This window comes from Arachis hypogaea, chromosome 2 (assembly GCF_003086295.3).
Source record: "Arachis hypogaea cultivar Tifrunner chromosome 2, arahy.Tifrunner.gnm2.J5K5, whole genome shotgun sequence".
In the NCBI taxonomy this organism is placed as follows: domain Eukaryota; kingdom Viridiplantae; phylum Streptophyta; class Magnoliopsida; order Fabales; family Fabaceae; genus Arachis; species Arachis hypogaea.
Genome location: NC_092037.1, coordinates 91,875,631 through 91,897,701, shown reverse-complemented (window position 1 = coordinate 91,897,701; position 22,071 = coordinate 91,875,631). Strand labels below are relative to the sequence as shown.

Sequence of the window (22,071 nt, the reverse complement as noted above, 5' to 3'; positions counted from 1 at the left end):
GAATGTAGAATGCATTGATATTAATTAATTAATAAACAATAATTTTCATATGGCCAATAGAATCTTAGACCTTGATTAAGTTTATAAAAAGACTTATACAAAATATATTTTTTATCCTTTTAAATAAGTAAATATGTAAAATTCTTCACATTTTAATTCTTTATAATTTTAAGAGAGGCTAATTCTTTATAAATTCTCCACTTATTAGTCTACCTTGTTTTCTCTTAATATTGGGTGATTGATCCCCCTTAACATCTTGGACTTTTATATCAAAATCTATACAAATTAATCATACAAATTTTAATATTATATTATAAAATATTTTTTTCCACAACTCTTTTCAACTTGACCATCTTCAACTACCACCTTCTCATTTCCACGTACATCATCATCGAGTTATATTCCATTTCCTACCTTTTTTTTCTCGTCTAGTATGCCACCTCTTCCTCTATACTCAACCTTACCCTAAACCAACAATAATGAAAACAATGACATCAACTCATCTATCACTCCTTAATTTTTCAATTTTTTTTATTTTATTAAAATAATTGAATAAAATCTGTCTATAGATTATAAAAAAATTACTTTACTAAGTATAAAAATAATTTCTCAAGACATTTTATTTAGGGTTAAGTATGATTTTAGTCCCTAACGTAGGGGCCAAAAATTTATTTCGTCCCTCGACTTTTTTTCGTTTCAAAAAGGTCCCTGAGGTTCCGGTTTGTTTTAAAATCGTCCCTCGGACGATTTTACCCCTGTGGTCGTTAGGTTTAGATATGACTGTTGTAACGGATATGGGAAACGTTAATTAATATAAATAAATAATAATAGAAGGATTAAATCAAGAAAGTGAATGAATGTGAAGTGCAGGGGAGGGAGGAGTAACGACGGGAGATGCTGCTGAAGGTGGACGGCTAGGGTTCACGAGACAGTGGCGTCCATGGCTTCCCAGAGCTCAAGAGCCTCACGTTTTCGTTCAGATGCAAAGGAGTTGCTTTATGGCCATGGTGAGAGGCCGATTTTGCGAACTTCATCGACGAAGGATAACCCTGGACGAAGATTCTGGGGTTGTGTATACTATAAGGTAAAGTGTTCTTCCTATTTTGCTATTGTGGGTCTGAAAATTTGGGATTTCTTCATATGTTTCTATGGCTCCTATTAGGTTCAGGATGGGTGTGATTTCTTCAGATGGACAGATCCGGAACCTGGTGGTGTTCACCAAGAGGTTGAATTTGCAAGAAATAGGAGGAAGATAACGAAGTTGAAGGCAAGATTGAAGGAGTTGGAGACGAAGCTTTGGGTTGTGGCTGCTCTATGTATTGCTGGGTGGGTGGGGTTTTTGTTCTTATTCCTGCAGAATCATTACAACTTAAAGCACCCGAATGGAATGCACTTAGGTTATAGATGATTTGGTAGGGAATGTTATGAGGTTTCCTGTGTTGTGTGGGTAGAGTTTGAGAGTATTCTGTGATGTTACAATGGTTTAGGTTTGTAGTATCTTTGAAACTGTTTGAATTAATGAAACTGTTTGAATTAATGAAGGAAAGTGTTGTTTACTGTTGCCCAAATTGTCACCTTCTTTAATGGTGGAGTTGTGTTATTTTGTAAAGTAAAAGTAGTTTATGAGCAAAGCAGAAAAACATTCAATACAAGATCTGAAATTTCAATAATTAGTAATGGAATATTTCATTTGATGAGTAGTTAAAACATACAAAAATATTTTGTAGTTGCCTTCACATGCCTAGTACCAAAAAACAGAGAAGCAACACTTCAAGTTTTATCAGGAACTTAATGCCAAAATACAATTCTCAAACCAAAAAACAGAGAAGCAAGACTTCAAGTTTCCTCAGGAACTTAATAACAAAATTACAGTTCTCAAACCAGAAAACAGAGAAGCAACATTTCAAGTGTCCTAAGGCACTTAATACCAAAATAAAGTACCAAGATTAAAAACACTGCTTGCAAGTCATCAATACAAAAGTCACAAAATATTCCACACTCAAATCCTAAAGATTTCCCCACTGAGATGGGGGTAACTTGGCCATCAACCTCAACTTCTGCAGGGGTAGATGAGGTGCACTGCATTGAATGACAGAAAAGGGCCTCTTCCTCACAGATGGCTGGCTAGGAGGCTGTTTGTTGCTGGTGGAGGTTGCAGTAGATGCAGCCTTGTTGTTGGGCTGGGCCACGGTGTTGGGCTGAGTGGAAGCTTTCTTGGGCTTGGTGGAAGCTTTCTTGGGCTTAGGTGCTTCTGTGGTGGGCCGGGCTTCACGTTTTTTGGGCCTTGTGGGGTTTTCCTGGTATGAGATGCTGGCAGATTGGGTGGTGATAGTGTAGTATTCCTGTTTCTCCCTCCCAAAATTGTCTGACCAGGTGCCAGCTTAGGTGCATTCTTGTTGGCTCTTTTGGTTGAAGTTTAGGCCTACAATGAAAATGTAAATCATAGAGAAAGTTACACACATATCATATAGTAGTTAAATTATATATATGGCTTAAATAATGGTAGTTGAACCCTAGAATAGCATGTCACAACCCCTCTTACCCTCTTCTTAGGTTGCCTGCAGCCGCTCTTCTTGTGACCAACTCCACCACAATTGGAGCATCTTTGGACTTCTCCCCTCCGTGACATATGAGTTTGGCTTCTATTGTCTTCATCTGCAGCCCCTCTTTTCCTCTTCTTCACCGGTCTGTGGCTTGGCCTCCTGTATGGAGGTGGAATGACATTATCATATTGAGTCCTCTCCCATAGCTCCGGGCTGTTTACAGGGTGTATCACCTCCTGGTAGCACCTGATGTAGGCCTCCTTCTTGTAGCAGTCATCCACATATGACTCCAAATTAAGGCCTTTGAAGGTGATGCAGCTGATGGCATGAGGACAAGGAATCTCACTCATTTGCCATTTCCTGCAAGAACATTCACCAGCAGCAAGATCCACAACATACTTATCTAGACCACACATTACCTCGTAGTTGCTAGCAGATGACCAATAAGGCCTCCAGTCCCTAGCTAAGCTTGCCCGTTTTTCTAATTTCTTCCTAATCATTGGCATAATGTTTCCTGGATAATTAAGAACCCTTTCCCTATTTGCAGCCCATCAAGTCATCATATAAACCCTAATATCCTCTAACATGCTCACAATTGGTTTCTCTCTTGCTTCTACTAACACAGCATTGAAACTCTCACTCATATTATTAACAAGACTATCACATTTAGATAGGAAGGTAAACCTGGATCTTGACCAGAACCTTGGTGGAATGCTATTCAGATGTCTAAATGCTCCCTCATTCAGAACTCGCAAATTTTTCATCTCCTTCTCCCAGCTCTGCTAATGACTTGCTTTAGCACACCTCCACATCTTGTTCTTTAGCTCTAAACCAGGAAACTTCTTCCTGAAGTTGCTATAGAGATGCCTAACACAGAACCTGTTATCCACCCCTGGAATGACCTCTTCAAACGCCGGCAATAAGCCCTGTTTTCAAGAAGGTAATATTTCAAATTGTTAGTTCATTTATAAATGTATACAAGGGCAACTTGCATAGGCTTATATATGGTGAGTTACCTTTTGCTGATCAGACATAAACGTGTACTTTGCAAGATTGTGTGGGCCTAAGTCATCGGACAGGTGACGCAGAAACCATACCCAAGAGTCCTTAGTCTCCGCCTCAACAACCGCATATGCAATTGTAAGAATCTGGTCATTTGGGTCTCTTCCGACTGCAGTCAACAGTTGACCACCTTGATGGGTTTTCAAGAAGCAACCGTCCAGCCCAATGAACCTTCTGCAGTGTTGAAAACTTTTCTTGCAAGCATCAAAGCATACATACATTCTTTGGAAAACACAATAGTTCATCAGTTCTGCGTTCTGTCGCTCTTGAGCAAAATCTGGTGATCGAATTACCTTCAGAATCACTGTGGAACCTGGATTTGTTCTTTGGAGTTCATGGCAGTAGTCGTTTATTCGCTTGTACTGCTCCCTAAAGGTGCCCTGTATCTGACTCAAAGCCTCCTGTTTTGAATTAGCTGCCATTGCCTTTGTAACGGTCAGGTTCCATTTTTTGTGAGCCTTTGCAACCAGCTCCTTCACCTTGATCTTTGGGTTGGATTCAACTCTTTTCTTAAACTGGCTACCCAACCATTTGCTGTGCATAATCCCAACCCGGTGTGTCTGCATGCAAGAATGTTGAAGATTCATGCTTCTTAGTTGCCAAGTAGACTCCTCACCGACCCTGTGTGCATATAACCAAAAGGGGCAACCTTTCTGACAAACAGCTCGGACCCTCACCAAGTCGCACTTCTTGAATTTAATGTTCCTAGCTGTGTTGACTGCATAGGCCGCCACTGTGTCCTTGAACTCTTGCCGAGATTCATACAATGTACCCACCTTCCATTGGTACTTTCCCATGTCCTTTTTTGTCTTATGCACTGGAAACCTCTGCCCCCCCTCCTCAGCATCATACTCCCCATCATCAGCACCCATCCCTGCTCCTGCAATTACATGGTCCTGCTCCAATTCATCACTGTCAACTGCATCCTCATCATCCAAGTCACTTGTGACAACCTTTTTGCCCTTCTCCACATTACAGTCCTTTGGCACAGCATTATCTTCACTGAATCCACTTTCATAGTCGTACACCTCATCATTGTTAGTGAAGTGGATGTCTTCCACACTGTTTTCCTCTTCATTAGATGGCAAGTATGTTGGGTCATCACTGTCTTCACCACTGCTAACATCATCACTAACCGCCTCACGTCCCTCTTGGCCTAATTCCACTCCACCATCTTTATTCTCGCATTCTTGTTCACCAGCAACCCTAGCTCCATCACTGTTATCTACATTGCCTTCGAACACCACTAAATCCATACCACCACCCAAGGGTTTCTCACTCTGGCCACCTACCTTCTCTCCCCCCATGTCTAGAAAACCCACCTCCGAAAATCCCTCCGCATCCTCAACCTCATGCACCACAAACAGATCAACAAAGCCTCTCCTCCCTGCTATGGTAGACATTTCAATTGCCTCTGTGTCACCTACCAACAGCTTCGAGTGATGCTCATAATCATCCTCAGTTGGGTCTTTGTACCATAACGCAGAAATGTTGGATTTCATATATCCAAGCTGTCTCAGTTCCTCGTATGTCTCAAACACACTCCACCGATCGCCGTCAATGTCCTCCACAACTGTACATTGACCCTTCAGGTACTTGAGCACACCATTTTCATATCCAAAGAACCCTCCATGGTGCACCCGCATGTTGAAGAGCGCCATCTCCTTCCCAAAAAACCCTATTAATCAACACAGGGACTTAGTCAACCAAATATGAACAACAACAACTACAATCAGTTCAAACCCTATTAAGAATCGAGAAATTATATTCACATAATGCTTACCTCGCCAAGGGATTTTTGTTGGACGAAGCCAACTTAACGACCCAGGAAGTTTTCCGGCAACCTCTCTCAAGCTACCAACGCCGGACGTCGCAGGAAGGCCTTCCAAGGGTTTCGCACAATCGTTTCACACAAACGTTACACTCTGGGGTCCTATTCTCAGGCAAAGCGTGGCTTAGGAAAGAAAAATTTTCTTTTACGGGAAGTAATACCAACCATCAAGGACATTTTCGTATTAAAAATTTATTTTTGGTGGCAAAGGACGATTTTAAAACAAACCGGAACCTCAGGGACCTTTTTGAAGCGAAAAAAAGTCGAGGGACGAAATAAATTTTTAGCCCCAACGTTAAGGACCAAAATCATACTTAACCCTTTTATTTACATTCTATTTTCAAAATGTACAAAAAGAATTATAAGATATCTCTAAATTCTCAACCAAATAATTAGCTGTATATAATAAAAGTGTGTGGTGTTCTACTACTAAACATAGAAGAGCATTGCAGCCATTGGCCGAAGGAAAATTCTACCGTGCTTATACATGTTTTCAGCATAGTATGCTGACTTCGTGTGGCAATACTAAAGAACGACACGTGGGGTGGAAATGGTTGTGAGATACAGCGGAATAGGAAAAGTATTCGTTCTGCCATTAAGAATAATTATACATGAATTAGTTTTATAATTAGGTGTTAGACTAATGGGCCATTGATTTGTGGGCTTAGGAACTCATATTTTGAAATGTATATAAGGGCCATAAAAGATAATTTATTGGGTTTTCGTTTTATTTAACATTACCAATAAATGTGGCATGAAGGGAATTATTATTGTTATATTGATTCATGATTATGATGAAAATATAAAAGTTAGTAAGAGAGTTCCGTTTAGTTTAATTTAATAGGCATATCATGAAATGTGGGATGACAATCAGTTTTTGTTTTAGATGAAATCATTGATTTTTCAGAATAGAAAAAGTATTTTTTAAAGTATGGTGGTAGAAATAGAATTTTTGGTTTTTGGTTAGGGTTTACTAATAGAATTATAGTAATTAGATTAAGATCCGTAAATCAATTATACTATATATTATAAATTTAAAAATATTATATTGTTTATAAATTAATTAGATAATATATAGATTAATATTAAATTTAAAGACTCATTTATAAAAAAATTTAGAATTTGTGTATAATTTAATATAATTATTTAAAAATAAAAAACAAATAAAAATAAACAACAATAATAACAAAAGTTTTGTGAAGTTGGTCTCCTTTTAAATATAACTCATATATTTTCTAATACCTTTATATAATAAAAATTTTTTTATATACTTTATCATAAAATATAATCAATTCTAAGAAGTTATGTTTATTTTTATTTATTTTCATGAATATTTTTCATAAATAAATTATTCAAAATTTAAAAAATAAATTATATTTGTTTGTTAATATTTTTGAGTAGATGGTGATTTATAGTGTAATTTTTGAAGTATTTTTTTAGTATATTTAGATATTTTATTTTTTAAAAAAAAAGAGAAAGAAAATTAATTAAAAATGAGAGGAAGCAGTGGTTTGAAGTGCTGTGGTTCTCATTAATTCGTATTTTTCAACTAGCTACTTGAGATTTTTTCAGAACCTTTTTTATTTTATTTTTTTGGGACCTTCTTTATTTTTTTATTTACTTTTAACCAACATCAAACAACCCACCACATGAAGGAGAGTTGGTCCATTACCTAATCATCTATAAATTAGTGATTATCTTCTAATTATTTATTTTCTACAAATCAATCAAAATAGAAACAATGGAATCACTTCACATATCTCGTAGTCTCATACTCACATTTATCTTTAGCTCCACGCGTCAATATCTTGGCATGACACCGCATGTAAGCATGTGATGCTTATAACCATCATCAGCATCATAGAATCTCCCTTGGCCGAAAATGTTGGTATCCACCACAATCCACAAAGGTCAAAAGATTCCATCTTGTAAAAGACACAATACTTTTGTCTTTTTTGTCAGTGTCTTTGTTGCCACCGCAACATGGACCAGAGATTCCCACTCTTTTCGCCTTCACACCACTTAGACCACGAGCTCGCCACACGCCCCTCCCAAACAACCAATCTCAATCATCCACGTGGCCCTCAAATCCGACGGTTCACATACTAATTCTGTTTCCAAAAATGCCCCTCGCCATAACTACTTATATCCTCTTTACCCTTTCCTTGTTCTTCGCCCTCTTCCCAGTTCAGACTCCAGAGCTACCTCCATTACCACCCCATCTTCCATTTCCTCTTCCTTTCTTTTATTCAAACACATTTCCCAATACCCTCTTCATTGTTCTTTCCAAAATGTCCCTTTTTGTCTCCAAAGTTGCTTCTTTTGTTGTTGTTCCCAGAAAGCTTTCTGAATTTTCTTCTTCTCACTGGTGTGATATTTGAGCCATATGAAGAGGTGAAGAAAGATGCTCTTGCTGTTCCTCTAACACCAAATGTTTCGTTGGCTCGACAGAACTATGTTGATGAATCTGAATCTGCTATCAATGAGCAGATCAAGTAAGTGATTGTTCCCCATAATCAAATCCATCATATTTCTTCCTTTAAGTTTTAATTTTTAGTGTTCTGTTGCGGATCATGATTTTATTCTACGTATATATAAAATTGTTATCTTACAAAGAGACAATTTTGGTATGCATTATAGTTTGGTTATTATTTATTTTGATTTATAATTTTGATTTTATTATTATTATTTTTTTGCTATTTTTCGTCCTGATTTGCTACTAAAATTTTCTCCATTTCAAAAGTAAATATTTTTTTTGATAAGTTGTAAAATGAATGTAGTTAAACATAAATTTTATGTAAATATATTAATTTCTCAATTTATTAAAAAAATAAATAAAGTGAAGGTTCATTATGTACAATGTTTCCTGTGTGTACCACTCCTTGTTTGCATAATTTGACAGAGATAGATGACATTGCTCTCAAGGGTTTTGCAAAGTAAGTAACATACATCTCTGCCTTCACTTCTTCCATTTCTCACATGGGATTTAAGTTTGAGTGCATTGTATTTTGTTGAAAATCGTAGGTTCTTTAAGGAATCAAGTGAAGAAGAAAGAGAGCATGCTGAGGAGCTCATGAAGTATCAGGTTATATTCTCTTAAGTGATGCATTATTATATTGATTCTGGAATGTACTATATTAATCTACTAAGTTTATATAGCAACAGACTAAGAGAGAGGAATAAACTACTAAACTAGTGTTACATACTTATCGATGTATTGAATTGTTGAGTTTGATAGTGACATAGTGTTGTTGATTGGTACTCTCTTCTTATGGTGATTGTGATGAGTTGTATGGTTTTGATTGGTTTAGAACATTCGCGGTGGTCGAGTGATACAGCACCCTATCACTAGTCCTCCCTCAGAATTTGCACATGCTCAAAAGGGTGATGCATTGTATGGTGAGTTCTCAATTTTGTTTGCAGATTGAAACAAACAGTGCTATAAAGTTATCTTATTTAGTTATCCGAATCATTATCTATGCTAATTGTTGATTGTTTGTTTTGTTCTTTTATGCTTTGATTCAGCAATGGAATTAGCTCTGGCTTTGGTTGAATTTTTTTCTAATGTGAATCACATTATCTTTGCTATGATCAAGTGACTAATGAATTCATGAGTTATACTGTTCTTCATGAATTTATAGGTTGCTGACTGTAACATCGATCCACAATTATGCGACTTCATTGAGAGCGAGTTTTTGGATGAGCAGGTAAAATTCTACTGAAGTGAAAGGCAATGAATTTAGAACAAGAAATTATGAATAGAACTGAAAATTTGTGCAATGTTTCAGATGATAAAAAAAACTGTGTACAAATCCAGATATGTTGTTAAGTGGAATCATTTCTATAGGCCTAAACTCTCAAAGTGGTGTTTGAATAGTAAACCAAACAAGGAATGGAAAGTGAGCATGTGATTTTATATAGGTTAAATTATTCTCGTAGCCATTATAGATTTTTTAAATTTATATTTGGGTCTTTATATTTAGAAGTTTTTAATTAGATTTTTACATTAACTTTAAATTTGCAATTAGCTCTTTTTTAAATTTATAATTATGTCTTAGTATATTTTATAAGTTAAACATTTTTAGAATAATAAAAATATAATTATAAATTTAAAATTAGTATAGAAGTTCAATTAAAAACTTTTAAAATATAAATTTTTTAATTATAAATTTAGTAAAATTATATGAATCTGAGGAATTTAACCTTTTATATATAAACATGATTGAACTCTGAAACCTTGCCTTATTTATTTACTTCTCTCTGCTCCTTCCATACCCATATTCCTATTTTGGACCATCTAGAAAAAATTTGTATCACTTGGTTGCATTCAAAATTCAAGTTGGCCTAAAACATAGAATCAAATATGAAGACTTATTATTGGTCCTTTCCTTGTTGCTGCTGCCATACTGAGGAGAGGTAGATTGAATAATTTTCCACATAACTTGTATATCTTCATATTCACCATAAGATTCCATGTCCTCATACAGATTATTAAGAATCCCCTTTCTGTGCCCTGCATGGAGAAAATTTAAAGGATCAAAACTAAATCAGAAATCAATAAGTTGGAACAGAACTTTCTTGTTTTTTTTACTGTTCAAGTTGTCATGTGTACAAAAAAGGTTGTTAAAGTTGTGCTGTTATTGAAAAAAAAAGATTTAATTTTACTTTATACTATATTTTTTTAGTCTCTAAAGTTTGACAATGTACAAATTAATCTCTCCTACATCATCTAATGGTATAGATTATCTAAAATAAATGTATCACTATCAATCTCTCCTTAATTTTCTTGAATATGCAAATTTTAAAGTTGATCTATATATATATATATTGCCAACTGAGTTATGAGTCATATCCAACAAGAATTCATATGATTATACAAAGTTTCTTTAAAGATGCATAGGAAATTCACAATTTATTAGCTAATAATACGAATCTAAAGTAACTTGTTGCTTACTCTGAGGTTTGAACCTGAAATGTGAAGTGAGTTTACTACTTAGGATGATACTTTTTGTTGAAAAGATAGAGAAGCACTTGTTGAAGCAGCATAACCCTTTCTTCCACTTCACCATTTCTTTTCTAAGTAGCTACTAACCCTGCTTCTCTTCTTTGCATCTTGAAGCCACCATATTTATATATGCACACCATGCCCTTCATGGAAATACTAATCTTAGTCTTATCAAGTTCTTAAACAAATATTGGATCCTACTATATAGCATCAAATATCATTAAAGAATTCAGTTGGTTTCATAATCCTAATTAACCTTTGACCTATTGTTAAAGTAAATAATGATGATGTTTCATTTATATGGAATATTTAAGTTGATTATGGTCTATTTATTCATAAATTGATATATCAACTTTATTTTATTTACTTATTATTATTTTAACAAAACTGACAATTTTAGCTTAAATGTTACTTTATGAATTGAATTGATTAAGTATAATTCAAATTCAGTAAAGTAGTGTTGCATAAACATACGATAATTGTTAATATTAAATTATTAAAGTAAGAAATTATATATATTTTGTTATGTATGTTGAAGTTATCACTTATTACCACGCAACAAACACATAATTATATCTATTATAAAGTATACTTGGCTTAAAAATGTCTTCAATACTAAACCGACCATAATAAGGTAGTGATTGAATTTAAACTTATCAATGGCATTTGAATATGTTGCAGGGTTTAAAGTAAACTAAATAATAAGTAATATCTAATTTGGATTTTGTTACTTTTTCTTATCTATCTTACCAAATATTCTCAATTTAATAGTATCTAATAGGAAATAAAAATGGGAACCCTGATCAAGTAGTTGGTTGATTTATCTCCAATATGTTTCTACTTGGTTCTTTCTCTATAATATATACTCTAGTGTGTGGCGTATAACAAAACATACTAACAATTAATTTAATCATGTTAAATGTATACTAAAATTAATTATCAAATATATTATAAAATATATATTAAAAATAATTTAAATAATATTTATATTTGTATATAAATATATAATTATGAATTTTATTATTAACTAATTTTAATATATACATAATATTTTTATATTAATTATGGTATGTTAAGAAAGATAATATTCACAATCATGTTATTGAAAAGAAAGAGAGGAGAAGTACAAATTTAAAAGTGACTTAATTATTATGTTAACATAATCGTTGGTTTAGGTAAATACAATTGGGAGAGTCAGAGTGAGACTGTTCATGAGAACTGTTTTAGGTGAATTGTTTTCTGATTTCTCAACTGCTCACTACTGTGTAGATCTGGCATCTGGAGGTAGAAATGTCAATTTTAATTGACGTATAAAACTACTACTACTACTACTACTACTACTACTACTATTATTATTATTATTATTATTATTATTATTATTATTAGGTAGTAGCTTTTCGATTTTTAGCCTAATATAACTATCGATTAAAATTATTATAGTATCTATTTATTCACATATATATATATATGGTGTAGTCTATGGTGCCCACAAGGTTTGGTGCCTATGGTGGCTATGAACTTCACAAAATGATATTTTCAACTAAATAAAATAAAAAATTGAAGTACATTTTAGTTTTATTAATAAATAATGACATGTTTATGAGTGTAAATAAAAGAAAAAAATTAAACCATTTATCATATTTTTTGACAAAAAAAATGATCTATCGTTTTTTCTCGTCGTCAGAAATGAAATCTCTACCAATACCCAAAATTTAAAAAATGATAGTATCTAAAAATACTTACATTGCATTAATTTTTTTTCTCACGTTAATAAATAATTATTTATATCTTTTATTTTTAATTAAAATAATCATTTTATTCTGCAATAAAAATTTTGAAATCTAAAGTTACTGTTATTAATTAAATTTTAATATTAGTAAAGTGAAATTTAAAATTATTAATTACAAAAAAAAAGTATAAGTAGATAATGAAAATATTAATGCAATGTAAGTATTTTTAGATACTATCATTTTTTAAATTTTGGGCATTGGTAGCGACTTCATTTCCGACGACGAGAGAAAACGATAAATCATTTTTTTGTCAAAAAATATAATAAATGGTCTAATTTTTTCTTTTATTTATACTCATAAACATGTCATTATTTATTAATAGAACTGGAACGTGCTTTAATTTTTTATTTTATTTGGTTGAAAATATCATTTTGTGAAGTTCATAGCCACCATAGACACCAAAACTTGTGGTCACCATAGACTCCACCTATATATATATAATATTAGAAATATTTTTTATTTTATTAATATTAATTAATATTTTAGTCTAATATTTTTATGTTATATTATTAAAACTTAATATAAAAATATTTTTATTGACTAAATATTTATAAAAATAATAAATTTTATTAATTATTTAACATTGAAATATATATATGACGTGTTCTAATAAAGTGGATACCTTTAGTGTGACTATTGTGACTATTGTAACTATATTTTGACTCAATACTATTGCAACATGTGACTGTTTGTTCTTAAAACTAATCTTGGTAAATGTTTTTCTATAGTTTAGAGAAAATTAATCACATTAAGAAAAATCTAGTGAACATAATGAATTCTTAAATATATTATTAGATAGTTTTTAATATTATCACATGTATTTTAATAAAGTTTATATTTTATAATTTTTCTATTATCGTATCACTTTTTATTCTTTTATATAATTTTTAGCTTTATATTTTTATCTCTTTTAACTCTTTATTTCTATATAAATCACTCTATATAAGTTAATTTTTATTCTTATTGTTATTTATATTTAGAGTAAAGTATTATTTATGTCTCCAACGTTTGGGGTAAGTCTCAAACATATCCCTAACGTTTTAAACGTCCTATTTGTATTCCAAACGTTTGTAATTGTAGTCAATGTAGTCCTACCGTCAAAATTGTTAACATTTCGCTAACTCCGTTACCTACGTGGACGCTGAGGTTGTAAGCCCAAATGGTTTTGAGAGACACGTCTGCCTCTTCACGCCTATTATACCATTCAGTGAAGGAAAAACAAAACGTTGAAGAAACAGAGCACATCAACGCTACTTTGTTCAGTCCGGTTCTCCTCACCACACACGTCTGACACTTCTTCGAGGGTGATCGCAGGGAGGGGCTACAAGGTAGTTGGCGGGTTGCAGTTCCTTGTGTTACATGAAAGATCGCACCTTTGGTCTGGCGACAGAGAGGTTTTCTTCGACAAGGTATGTACGAGGAAGAAATTTTGTTTCTTGGGTTTGTATTTAGTAGTTCGATGAGGAACAAATGTCATATAGCAGATTGTTTACACGTTAGGGTTTATTTGAATTTATGTATTCACAGAGAAATGTTCGCTGCGTACGTTAGTTAGGGCATGAATTGAATTGTTTTTTGTGACTCAAACTGTGCTTACGAATTTACTAGTTTCACTTTGCTGATCTGATGTAACAGGGTGTGCATTTTTTAGGATGAGTTATTTTAGTGTCAAAGTTTACCACCATGAAAGTTTTGGTCTTGAAGGTGGGCTTTTGAAGTATTTGGGTGGGGAGACAACTGTGATAGACTACTGTAATGAAGATGAGTGGAGCCTGATTGAGGTTTATGACATAGTGAGCAGACAAGGGTATTTGAAAAAAGACATTGCAGCAATGTGGTACAAATCACTAGGAAGGAGTACAGAAGAAGGCTTAAGGATGCTGCGAACAGACAAAGATGCAATGGATATGGCTAATATTGGGGTTAGGGAGGATATGGTGGAGCTGTATGTAGTGCATAAAACTAGTGATATCCATGAAGAGGTTGAGGATGTACACATGTTAGGGAGTACTGAAACTGCCATGCAAGAGCAGGCTTGTGGATCTAATGGACCAGGCCCAATTGTGGCATTTGAGGCCCATTCAGCAGGAGAAGTGAAGAGAAATTTTGGCCCAAATGTGGAGGAAGAAAATGTGGGTGAGAAAGATGGAAAAGATGAATCAGATGAGGAAGAAGAGGGTAGTGATGGTAGCGAGGATGAGAACTATACTCCCAAGGGTGGTGTAGATGACAGTAGTGATTCATGGAGTTCTGATTCCAAAAATGGTTATTGCTCAGAAGATAGTGCTGCTGAGGTTGTGTTTGGTGACAGTGATGATGATAAGGAAGGGGCTGAGGGGTTAGTTGATGTCGACATCAGGGTAGGGGATACATTCGAGCGTGGCACAACTGAAACCCAAACTGATGCAGCAAAAGAGAGTAGGAGTGACAATGACAGAGGTAAGGAGAAGATTCCTGCAGGTTTAGGGGATGAGGAAGAGGGATATGAATCAGAAGATTTTCTTGATGTGCCTATTGTTGGTGATGATGAGGATGATAACAATGTTGCGAAGAGGTATCCTTTGCACAAGCAGCTAAAGGACATGAGTGAGTACAGGTGGGAGATTGGAACTCTTTATGTATCAAGAGAGGAGTTTAAGGATTGTGCTACTGCCTATGCTGTACATACTGGGATGGGTTTGAGGTTTGATAAGGTTGACCTTCGGAGAGTGAAAGTCACTTGCGTGAAGGGTTGTAACTGGTTTGCATTCTGTGGGAAGATGAAGAATGAGCAAACATGGCAACTCACCAGCTGCCACAATAAGCATAGCTGTTCTAGGGAGTTGAAAATTGGGATTATGCATGCAAAATGGTTGAGCAAGGTCTTTCTAAACAAAATTGCTGAGAATCCAAAGATAAAGCTCTCCACACTAATGAAGAAAGCATACAGCAAGTGGAATGTAGAGCTGACTAAGTCTAAAGCTGCCCGGGTTAAGCAGTTTGCTCTTGATGAGTTACAAGGAACGTACATAGAGCAGTATTGGAGGCTCTATGACTACTGTCATGAATTGTTCAGGTCTAACCCGGGCTCGACAGTGATGTTGCAAGTGGAGAGACCACCAGAGTTTGCTTCTGAGAGACCAAAACCTGGTTCGGATTTAAGGCCAAAGTTTCAAAGACTCTATGTGTGCCTTGATGCATGCAAGAAGAGCTTCATGGTTTGCCGTCCAATAATTTGCCTTGACGGGTGCTTCATCAAGACACCATATGGAGGTCAGCTTCTCACCGCTATTGGCTGGGACCCGAACGACCAGATGTTGCCAATAGCCTATGCAGTGGTTGAAGCAGAGACGAAGGACACATGGACCTGGTTCCTTACCAATCTGTGTGATGACTTCGGGTATGACAAGATAAGGAGCTGCACCTTCATGTCTGACCAACAGAAGGTACTTATTTCTAAACTTAGTTTTAAGGAGCTACTTCATTGAACCTAGTATTAGTTTTAGTAGTGTATGCTGGTGTTTGAATTGTAGGGAGAAGTTCTTGTAGTGTATGTTGGTGTTTGTACTATATGATTTATGGTCTGAGTTGTAACGAGTTACTGAGTTACTGCTAACTGATTTAATTACGCCTAACAGATATCATGCTGATCTAATTACTGCATTAACTATTTATTGTGGGTTTAGGGCTTGGTTCCAACCTTTGATGAGCTCATTCCCGGAGTGGATCATAGATTTTGTGTTAGACATCTTTATAGCAATTTCAGGAAGAGATTCCCAGGGCTGCAACTAAAACTGATGATGTGGAATGCTATAAAGGCTACTTATTTACAAGAGTGGGAGAGGAGAATGGCTGAAATACAGAGTCTTGATAATGGAGCCTACAACCACCTGATGGAGATACCAACCAAATATTGGTGCCGGCACAAGTTTAGGACTTGGTCTAAGTGTGACACCTTGGTAAACAATATGTGTGAGGTCTTTAACTCTGTAATTGTGGATGCCAGAGAGAAGCCAATAGTCAGCATGCTTAAATACATCAGAGTATACATAATGAGGCGTTGGGCTGATAATAGAGATCGTATAATTGAATACCCAAGAGAAGTATTGCCCCGTATCAGGATTAAGGTTGAGAAACAAGCTGATGCAAGTGGTAAGTGGGTGAGCACGTATGCTGGTCATGACAAATATGAGGTAACAAGTATCCATGGAGGCAAAGAGAAGTTCATTGTTGATTTGAAGAATCATGAGTGTTCGTGCAGGAAGTTTCAACTCTCCGGGATCCCCTGTGCTCATGCAATGACCTGCATCAGGAAGATGTGCTTCAACGTTGACAACTTTGTTGCAAACTGTTACAAGAAAGCAACCTACACTGACTGCTACCAACATGTGGTATATCCCTTGAATGGACCAAACCTGTGGGAGAAGACACCCTTTGATGACGTTTTGCCACCAATATACAGGAAACCCATTGGAAGGCCTAAACTGAAACGTAATAAAGCTGCAGATGAGAACCCAACTCGGGGAGGAGTGTCTCGCGAAGGGCAGAATCAGAAGTGCTCCTATTGTTTTGCTAGAGGTCACAACAAACGGACCTGTCCAAAGAAGCACAAAGTAGCTGCAACTGCATCGGTAAGCACTGTTACTTGATTTTGCGCTTGTTAGTTAAGGCTTCATTTTTTTAATTGCATTTAAAGATTATGATATGAGATTCTATTGAATAATTCTGTTAGTTGATTTTGTGGCTGTTTACTAGGAAAATAAAGTAGCTGGATCCACAAGAAGAGCTTCCAAATTCAAGTCTAGCACCAGCACTAGCACTATCTCAAGCACTATCTCCAGCCAGGGCTCTAAGCAATCCCAAGCTGCTGCAAAGAAAACCACAGTCACAAGGCCAAAGAGAAAATCTGCTGCTAATGATGTGAGTTCACAACACTCTCAAGCTACTTCCAAAAAGCCTAAGTTGACTCCATCCACCACAAATCTGAGGGTGCTGCCAAGCCCATTGAAGAACATCAGCAAATCCCAACTGAAGTTCATGGCTATGACACCTCCCAAAGCATGGAAAAAGATGTGACAAATATGATGTCTGATGGTTTATATTTTTAGGCTACTTGTTTATGAGTAAAGGATTTCTGTTTAGTATCCTTATAGTGTCTGGAAACTAGTTTTAAGACAATAGTATGTTATTGCAGACCCTTATTATGGAGCAAACTGTGTTGATCTTGTTTTGTTATTTTGCTTCCAACCTTTTGTGCTTGTATCCAATGACAGCTTTATGGTTAATCATTAAGTAATATATTACAGAAACCTTTGTTCCGATCCTATTGACTTGTTACATTTAAATAGATTGCAAAACCCAAAAGTTGATTTCATTTAACTCTTTCACTGAAACAACATTGCATCTGCACAAAACCAGCATTTCTTCAACCAAAACACACAAAAACATCAATGCATTACAATATCATTGAGTTCAACCAATAGCAACTAGTTCAACATCACTATTATCTATAAGCCAACATACAGAACTCAATTTAGCTATCTAACAAGTTTCTCCTATAACTCATCAAAACCAGCAACATTATTCTAGTGAAAGTCTGCCAAATTTGGTTGCTGTTGTGTTTTCAAACACCAGTATCAGTGCAAGTGTCCATCCAACTAAAGCAACTCCCACTGCAACCATGAACCTGAACTCAACCATATCCAGTTTTCCCTTCAAATTTCTGACCTTCATTCTTAACCTAGAAACTTGTGACGGATCTTCCTCTGGTTCTGCCCATACGAAGTAGCCGCATTCTTCTCCAACCTATACAATACATGATACAGCCGAGTCACACCCATTGATGGTCAAAACGCATAACTCAACAACAAATAAAGACATGGCTAAAGCTCACCCCGAAATTAACGCAACCCCAGAACCTTCGCCCAGAATTTTCTGCAGTCGACGACGTTGCGAGCACAGGCCGTTCCCCACAGTAACAGGTTGTCCTCCTTCGACGTGCTAGGTTTCTACTTCGTGTGGCTTGCTTGCTGCCTTGGGTCACTTCAGATTGGCATGCTTCATGCTCCATCGTCTCTCACGCACGGGAAATCGCCCTTCAGAGGCAGCGCAGCAGCAACTGGAGCCAAAGAATTGGGAATTAGGGTTTTGGAGAGGACTCTCTGCTTCACATTTATTTTTTATTTTATTTTTTTTTTAAATTGAATAACGGTAACAACACATGCCCTGCCACCGTGTCACATAACGTCCACGTAGGCTACGCCGTTAACGAAATGTTTGTCATTTTGACGGTAGGACTACATTGACTACATTTAAAAACGTTTGGGACACAAATAAGACGTTTAAAACGTTAGGAATAGGTTTGAGACTTACCCCAAACGTTGGGGACATAAATGATACTTTACTCTTATATTTATTATATAAAATCAGTTCACTTCATACGTCTTTTTTTATCATCTTTAACATAATTTTATGCCTTTTATTCTTTTTCATTCATTTTGCTAATATTTTATACAATTATGTAATAAATTTAGTTAATGACTATAATTCTTTATTTTAGTTTCTAAACAATTAATTCATTATATATTTGGTGATAAAGTCTTAAAAGGCTAATTTTTGTATATTAAAAAAATTTTGGTGTAATACCTAATTATTAAATTTTATGGTATTTTTTAAAATTGTAAGAGCAAGACAATATACTCCCCTTGTATTGATAATACGCCTCTTTTGTATTGTATATTTTATTTAAAATATACAATACAAGAGACGTATTGTCCTGCTTCTACAATTTTAAAAAATATCATAAAATCTAATAATTAGGTATTACATCAAAATTTTTTCAATATACAAAAAAATAAACCCATTAGTTATATATTGTTCTTGTCGCTTAGCTTATATATATAGCCTTTTTTTTCAGTAATTTATATTTTTAATATTATTTAATTATAACAATAATAATAAAAATGTATGATGTTATAATAATTCATGGAAAAGTAGATGTTATTTTTAATTATTAAAATATTATATTCATATTTGCATTGCATTTAATATTATAAAGTAGATGTCTTCATGCATTATAGTATTTAAATGTAACAAAGAAGAAAGACAAAAAAATAACAAACAAAAATGACTACTTAGAATAAATTTTAATTGAATATATTCATAATTTTATTTCAAATCAAATTTATTTATAAATTTTTTAATTGTATAATAATTAGATTTTATATCAATTTCTATATTTTATAAAAGTACGTATTTAATTATTTTATTTTTATGCAATGCTTGGGTATAAACCTAATATATATTAAAAGAAAAGCTAAGATAATTAATTATTAGACATTTGGCATTTTCTAGTTTAAGGAATAAGATTATTTTTTCTAAACAGTATAGTCTTTTATTTTTTATTATGTTATAATTTTTTTTATCTCCTTGTATATAATTTTCTATCTTTTTATTAGAGAAAAAACTTTCTGCCCTACAGTTATCACGAAAGATAATGAGGTTTTTAACAAAAAATACACTTTTCAACTTTTGATATTTACTTTTATAAGACTGATTTGTCACTTTATCAATATTTTCTCTTTATATTAATGGAATAAATGTCTACAAGACATGTTAAACTGTTGATTTATCTATTAAAAACTAACTAGAATTGACAAATTCTTTTTTGTTAGGAATTTAGTTGTCTTTTAAGAATAATTGTCAATATCATTTTGTTTTTTTATATTTTTGTTACTTTTTCAAATATATTAACTAAATTTATGGTGTAAAATTAAAAAATATTATTAATTTTTAAATTATTTTTATTTATAAAAATTAAATAAAAAATATATTAATAATTAACGTATTATATAAGTATATTTTAAAAAAAGATCATTAATAAAGGAACTAATCAGCTCCACAAAATTAAATATCAAAGAGCCGAAAAATGGCTTTTCTTTATCGAGGAACTCAAAGTTTTTCAAAAAAAATTATCAGGATCATGATGGATATTTCCCTTTTTACTATGTCAGAGAATTTTTTATTCTCATGTTCTCTAAAGATTTATTTCCTTTTAAATTACTCTATATATTAAATTTTAATATTATTTTTTTAATTTTTTATAAGTATAAATGAGTTATAAATTTTGTTTCATTCTCTTATGTAATGTCTCCCATAAGAATTTAATGGATTAGCGATGGATTCTTATGAGAAATATTTTTTGTGACTAATTCATCATTAATTAACAAGAAATTAGTGATGCACTAACGATAAATTTAATAAACAGTCACAAAATATCCGAACTTGAGAATAACAATTGATTAGTGAGAGATTCACGAATAAGTTTTTTTTCGCAAATTGAGTTATGTAGTTTTTTTCGCTAATTTGTCACAAAATAATTAGCGAGTGACAATGTTCTAGCAAATAAGTTACTTAGAGCTTAATCGAATAAAAGTAAAGTAGCAAAGGATATTGTTGTCACTGTTTCGTCACGAGTGTTTGATATATAATTAGCGAGAAACAATTTATACACTAGTTGGTCGCTAAATAAAATTTGTGAGAAAATAAGATTTCGTGAGGAACAATGCTCCTAGCTAATTCCTCAAAATGACTTGAAATGCATTTTGCGATGGACAATTTTCTATCTAATTTGTCATCAAAGTTTTTATTTTTTAGCGAGCAAGTAGTTTCTCGCTAATTTTTCGCATAACATTGTAAAATTCAAAATTAGGCTAGCGACAGAAAATAGTCGTCACTAACTCATCGCAACGGATAAATCATTCAGCTAGGGAAGTGTTCCTTGCTAATTAGTCGCTAAAGTGGAAATACGGATATTAATGCTTTGGATCTAAGTAGCGAGATATTTGCGACCGTTTAACAACTGACACACTTTGTTCGCTGATTTTAGGTCGCTGATTAGCAAGCAAAATAAATTTGTCGCTACGTTGTTGCAATTTTAATTTAGCGAGCGACTTGACAACTGCAATCTTGCCGTAGAACAAAAGCTATATCCTACCTATTTCGTAGCAAATTACTCGCTAATCTCGTTGAAAATCCGTCGCAGAGTTATAACAAATCCAAAGCTAACCAAGAAAATTTTAGAAGTAACTGGTTGCAATTAAGTCACTAATCAGAAGCTTATTTAGCGAGGAACTAGCGACCGCATAACAACTGATAGACTTTCCTCGCTTATTTCATGTTGCTAAATCTAGCTTCAAAACATTTTCAAAGTCCTCATCCACTAAATCTAGCTTCCCCGCAAAGACCCTGGTATATATAGCTCTCTTTAGCCTTCTTTTTTAAGCCCTCCGCCATGCAACAAACGGCCTCGGATTGCTTCACCCTCTCCCAAGCCTTGGCGAGGTTGAAAGCAAGCGACTCATCTTCACCTCCCACTCCTTTTTTTACTCCCTCAAAGACGCCACTTCAGTTTGTAGGTCAGCCAAAGTGCGTCGAGTGGCATCAAGGGAAATCTTCTCTAATACCCTCAATAAAACAGTGCACACCCCAGCCATCCAAATTCCACCTCGGACAAGTACTTGAAGATGGTTCTCTATGAAAACATTATCCATACTAATAAAGTTATGCGAAAGGATGTGTTTTTTTACAAAATTCTATACCATCAAAGCTAGGTTCATAGACAGTTGTAGACTCAGAAGTCTTACGCTTTTTAGGCTTAGGCACAGGAGTAAAGGGTGCCAGAAAAATTTTTTGACTACTAGGAGGAGTGGCAAGAGGAGTTGGATCGGGAATAACTTTAAGGGAGGCAAATGCACCCAAGTTCGACTTGGAAGGAGAAGGAAGAGCACCTGATTCCCTGGCTTCTTTTAGTTGAATAGTTCGGCAACAACATTCTTCCTAGCAAAACGAAAAACTTTCATA

At 34.3% G+C, this 22,071-nt stretch overlaps 2 protein-coding genes across 4 annotated transcripts; both read left to right on the top strand.

Moving 5' to 3' along the window:
• The first annotated feature begins 7,610 nt into the window (after positions 1-7,610).
• Positions 7,611-9,363, top strand: LOC112750996 (ferritin-2, chloroplastic). Of its 3 annotated transcripts, none has more exons than XM_072220238.1 (5): positions 7,611-7,931; positions 8,339-8,372; positions 8,461-8,521; positions 8,748-8,835; positions 9,078-9,363. In XM_072220238.1, exons 1-5 carry the CDS (start codon positions 7,868-7,870, stop codon positions 9,083-9,085), a joined length of 255 nt encoding a protein of 84 aa, XP_072076339.1. In that variant the 5' UTR covers positions 7,611-7,867; the 3' UTR covers positions 9,086-9,363. The 3 variants fall into 3 exon arrangements, 2 of the variants coding, with proteins under 2 accessions (XP_072076339.1, XP_029148655.1); XM_029292822.2 differs by having other exon boundaries at positions 8,962-9,363; XR_011874199.1 differs by lacking the exon at positions 7,611-7,931 and having other exon boundaries at positions 7,933-8,521.
• Positions 9,364-13,134: 3,771 nt separating this feature from the next.
• Positions 13,135-17,432, top strand: LOC140179950 (uncharacterized). Its single transcript, XM_072220231.1, has 2 exons — positions 13,135-16,841; positions 16,966-17,432. Exon 1 carries the CDS (start codon positions 13,884-13,886, stop codon positions 15,696-15,698), a length of 1,815 nt encoding a protein of 604 aa, XP_072076332.1. The 5' UTR covers positions 13,135-13,883; the 3' UTR covers positions 15,699-16,841; positions 16,966-17,432.
• Positions 17,433-22,071: the final 4,639 nt, after the last annotated feature.

What these genes read in the sequence shown, in the direction of transcription:
- LOC140179950 (XM_072220231.1), top strand. Translation starts at nt 13,884, where the DNA reads ATGAGTTATTTTAGTGTCAAAGTTTACCACCATGAAAGTTTTGGTCTT.
- LOC112750996 (XM_029292822.2), top strand. Translation starts at nt 7,868, where the DNA reads ATGTTTCGTTGGCTCGACAGAACTATGTTGATGAATCTGAATCTGCTA. An exon ending in GCTATCAATGAGCAGATCAA is followed by an intron (nt 7,932 to 8,338) that starts GTAAGTGATTGT and finishes ATAATTTGACAG; the next exon opens with AGATAGATGACATTGCTCTC. An exon ending in AGGAGCTCATGAAGTATCAG is followed by an intron (nt 8,522 to 8,747) that starts GTTATATTCTCT and finishes TGATTGGTTTAG; the next exon opens with AACATTCGCGGTGGTCGAGT.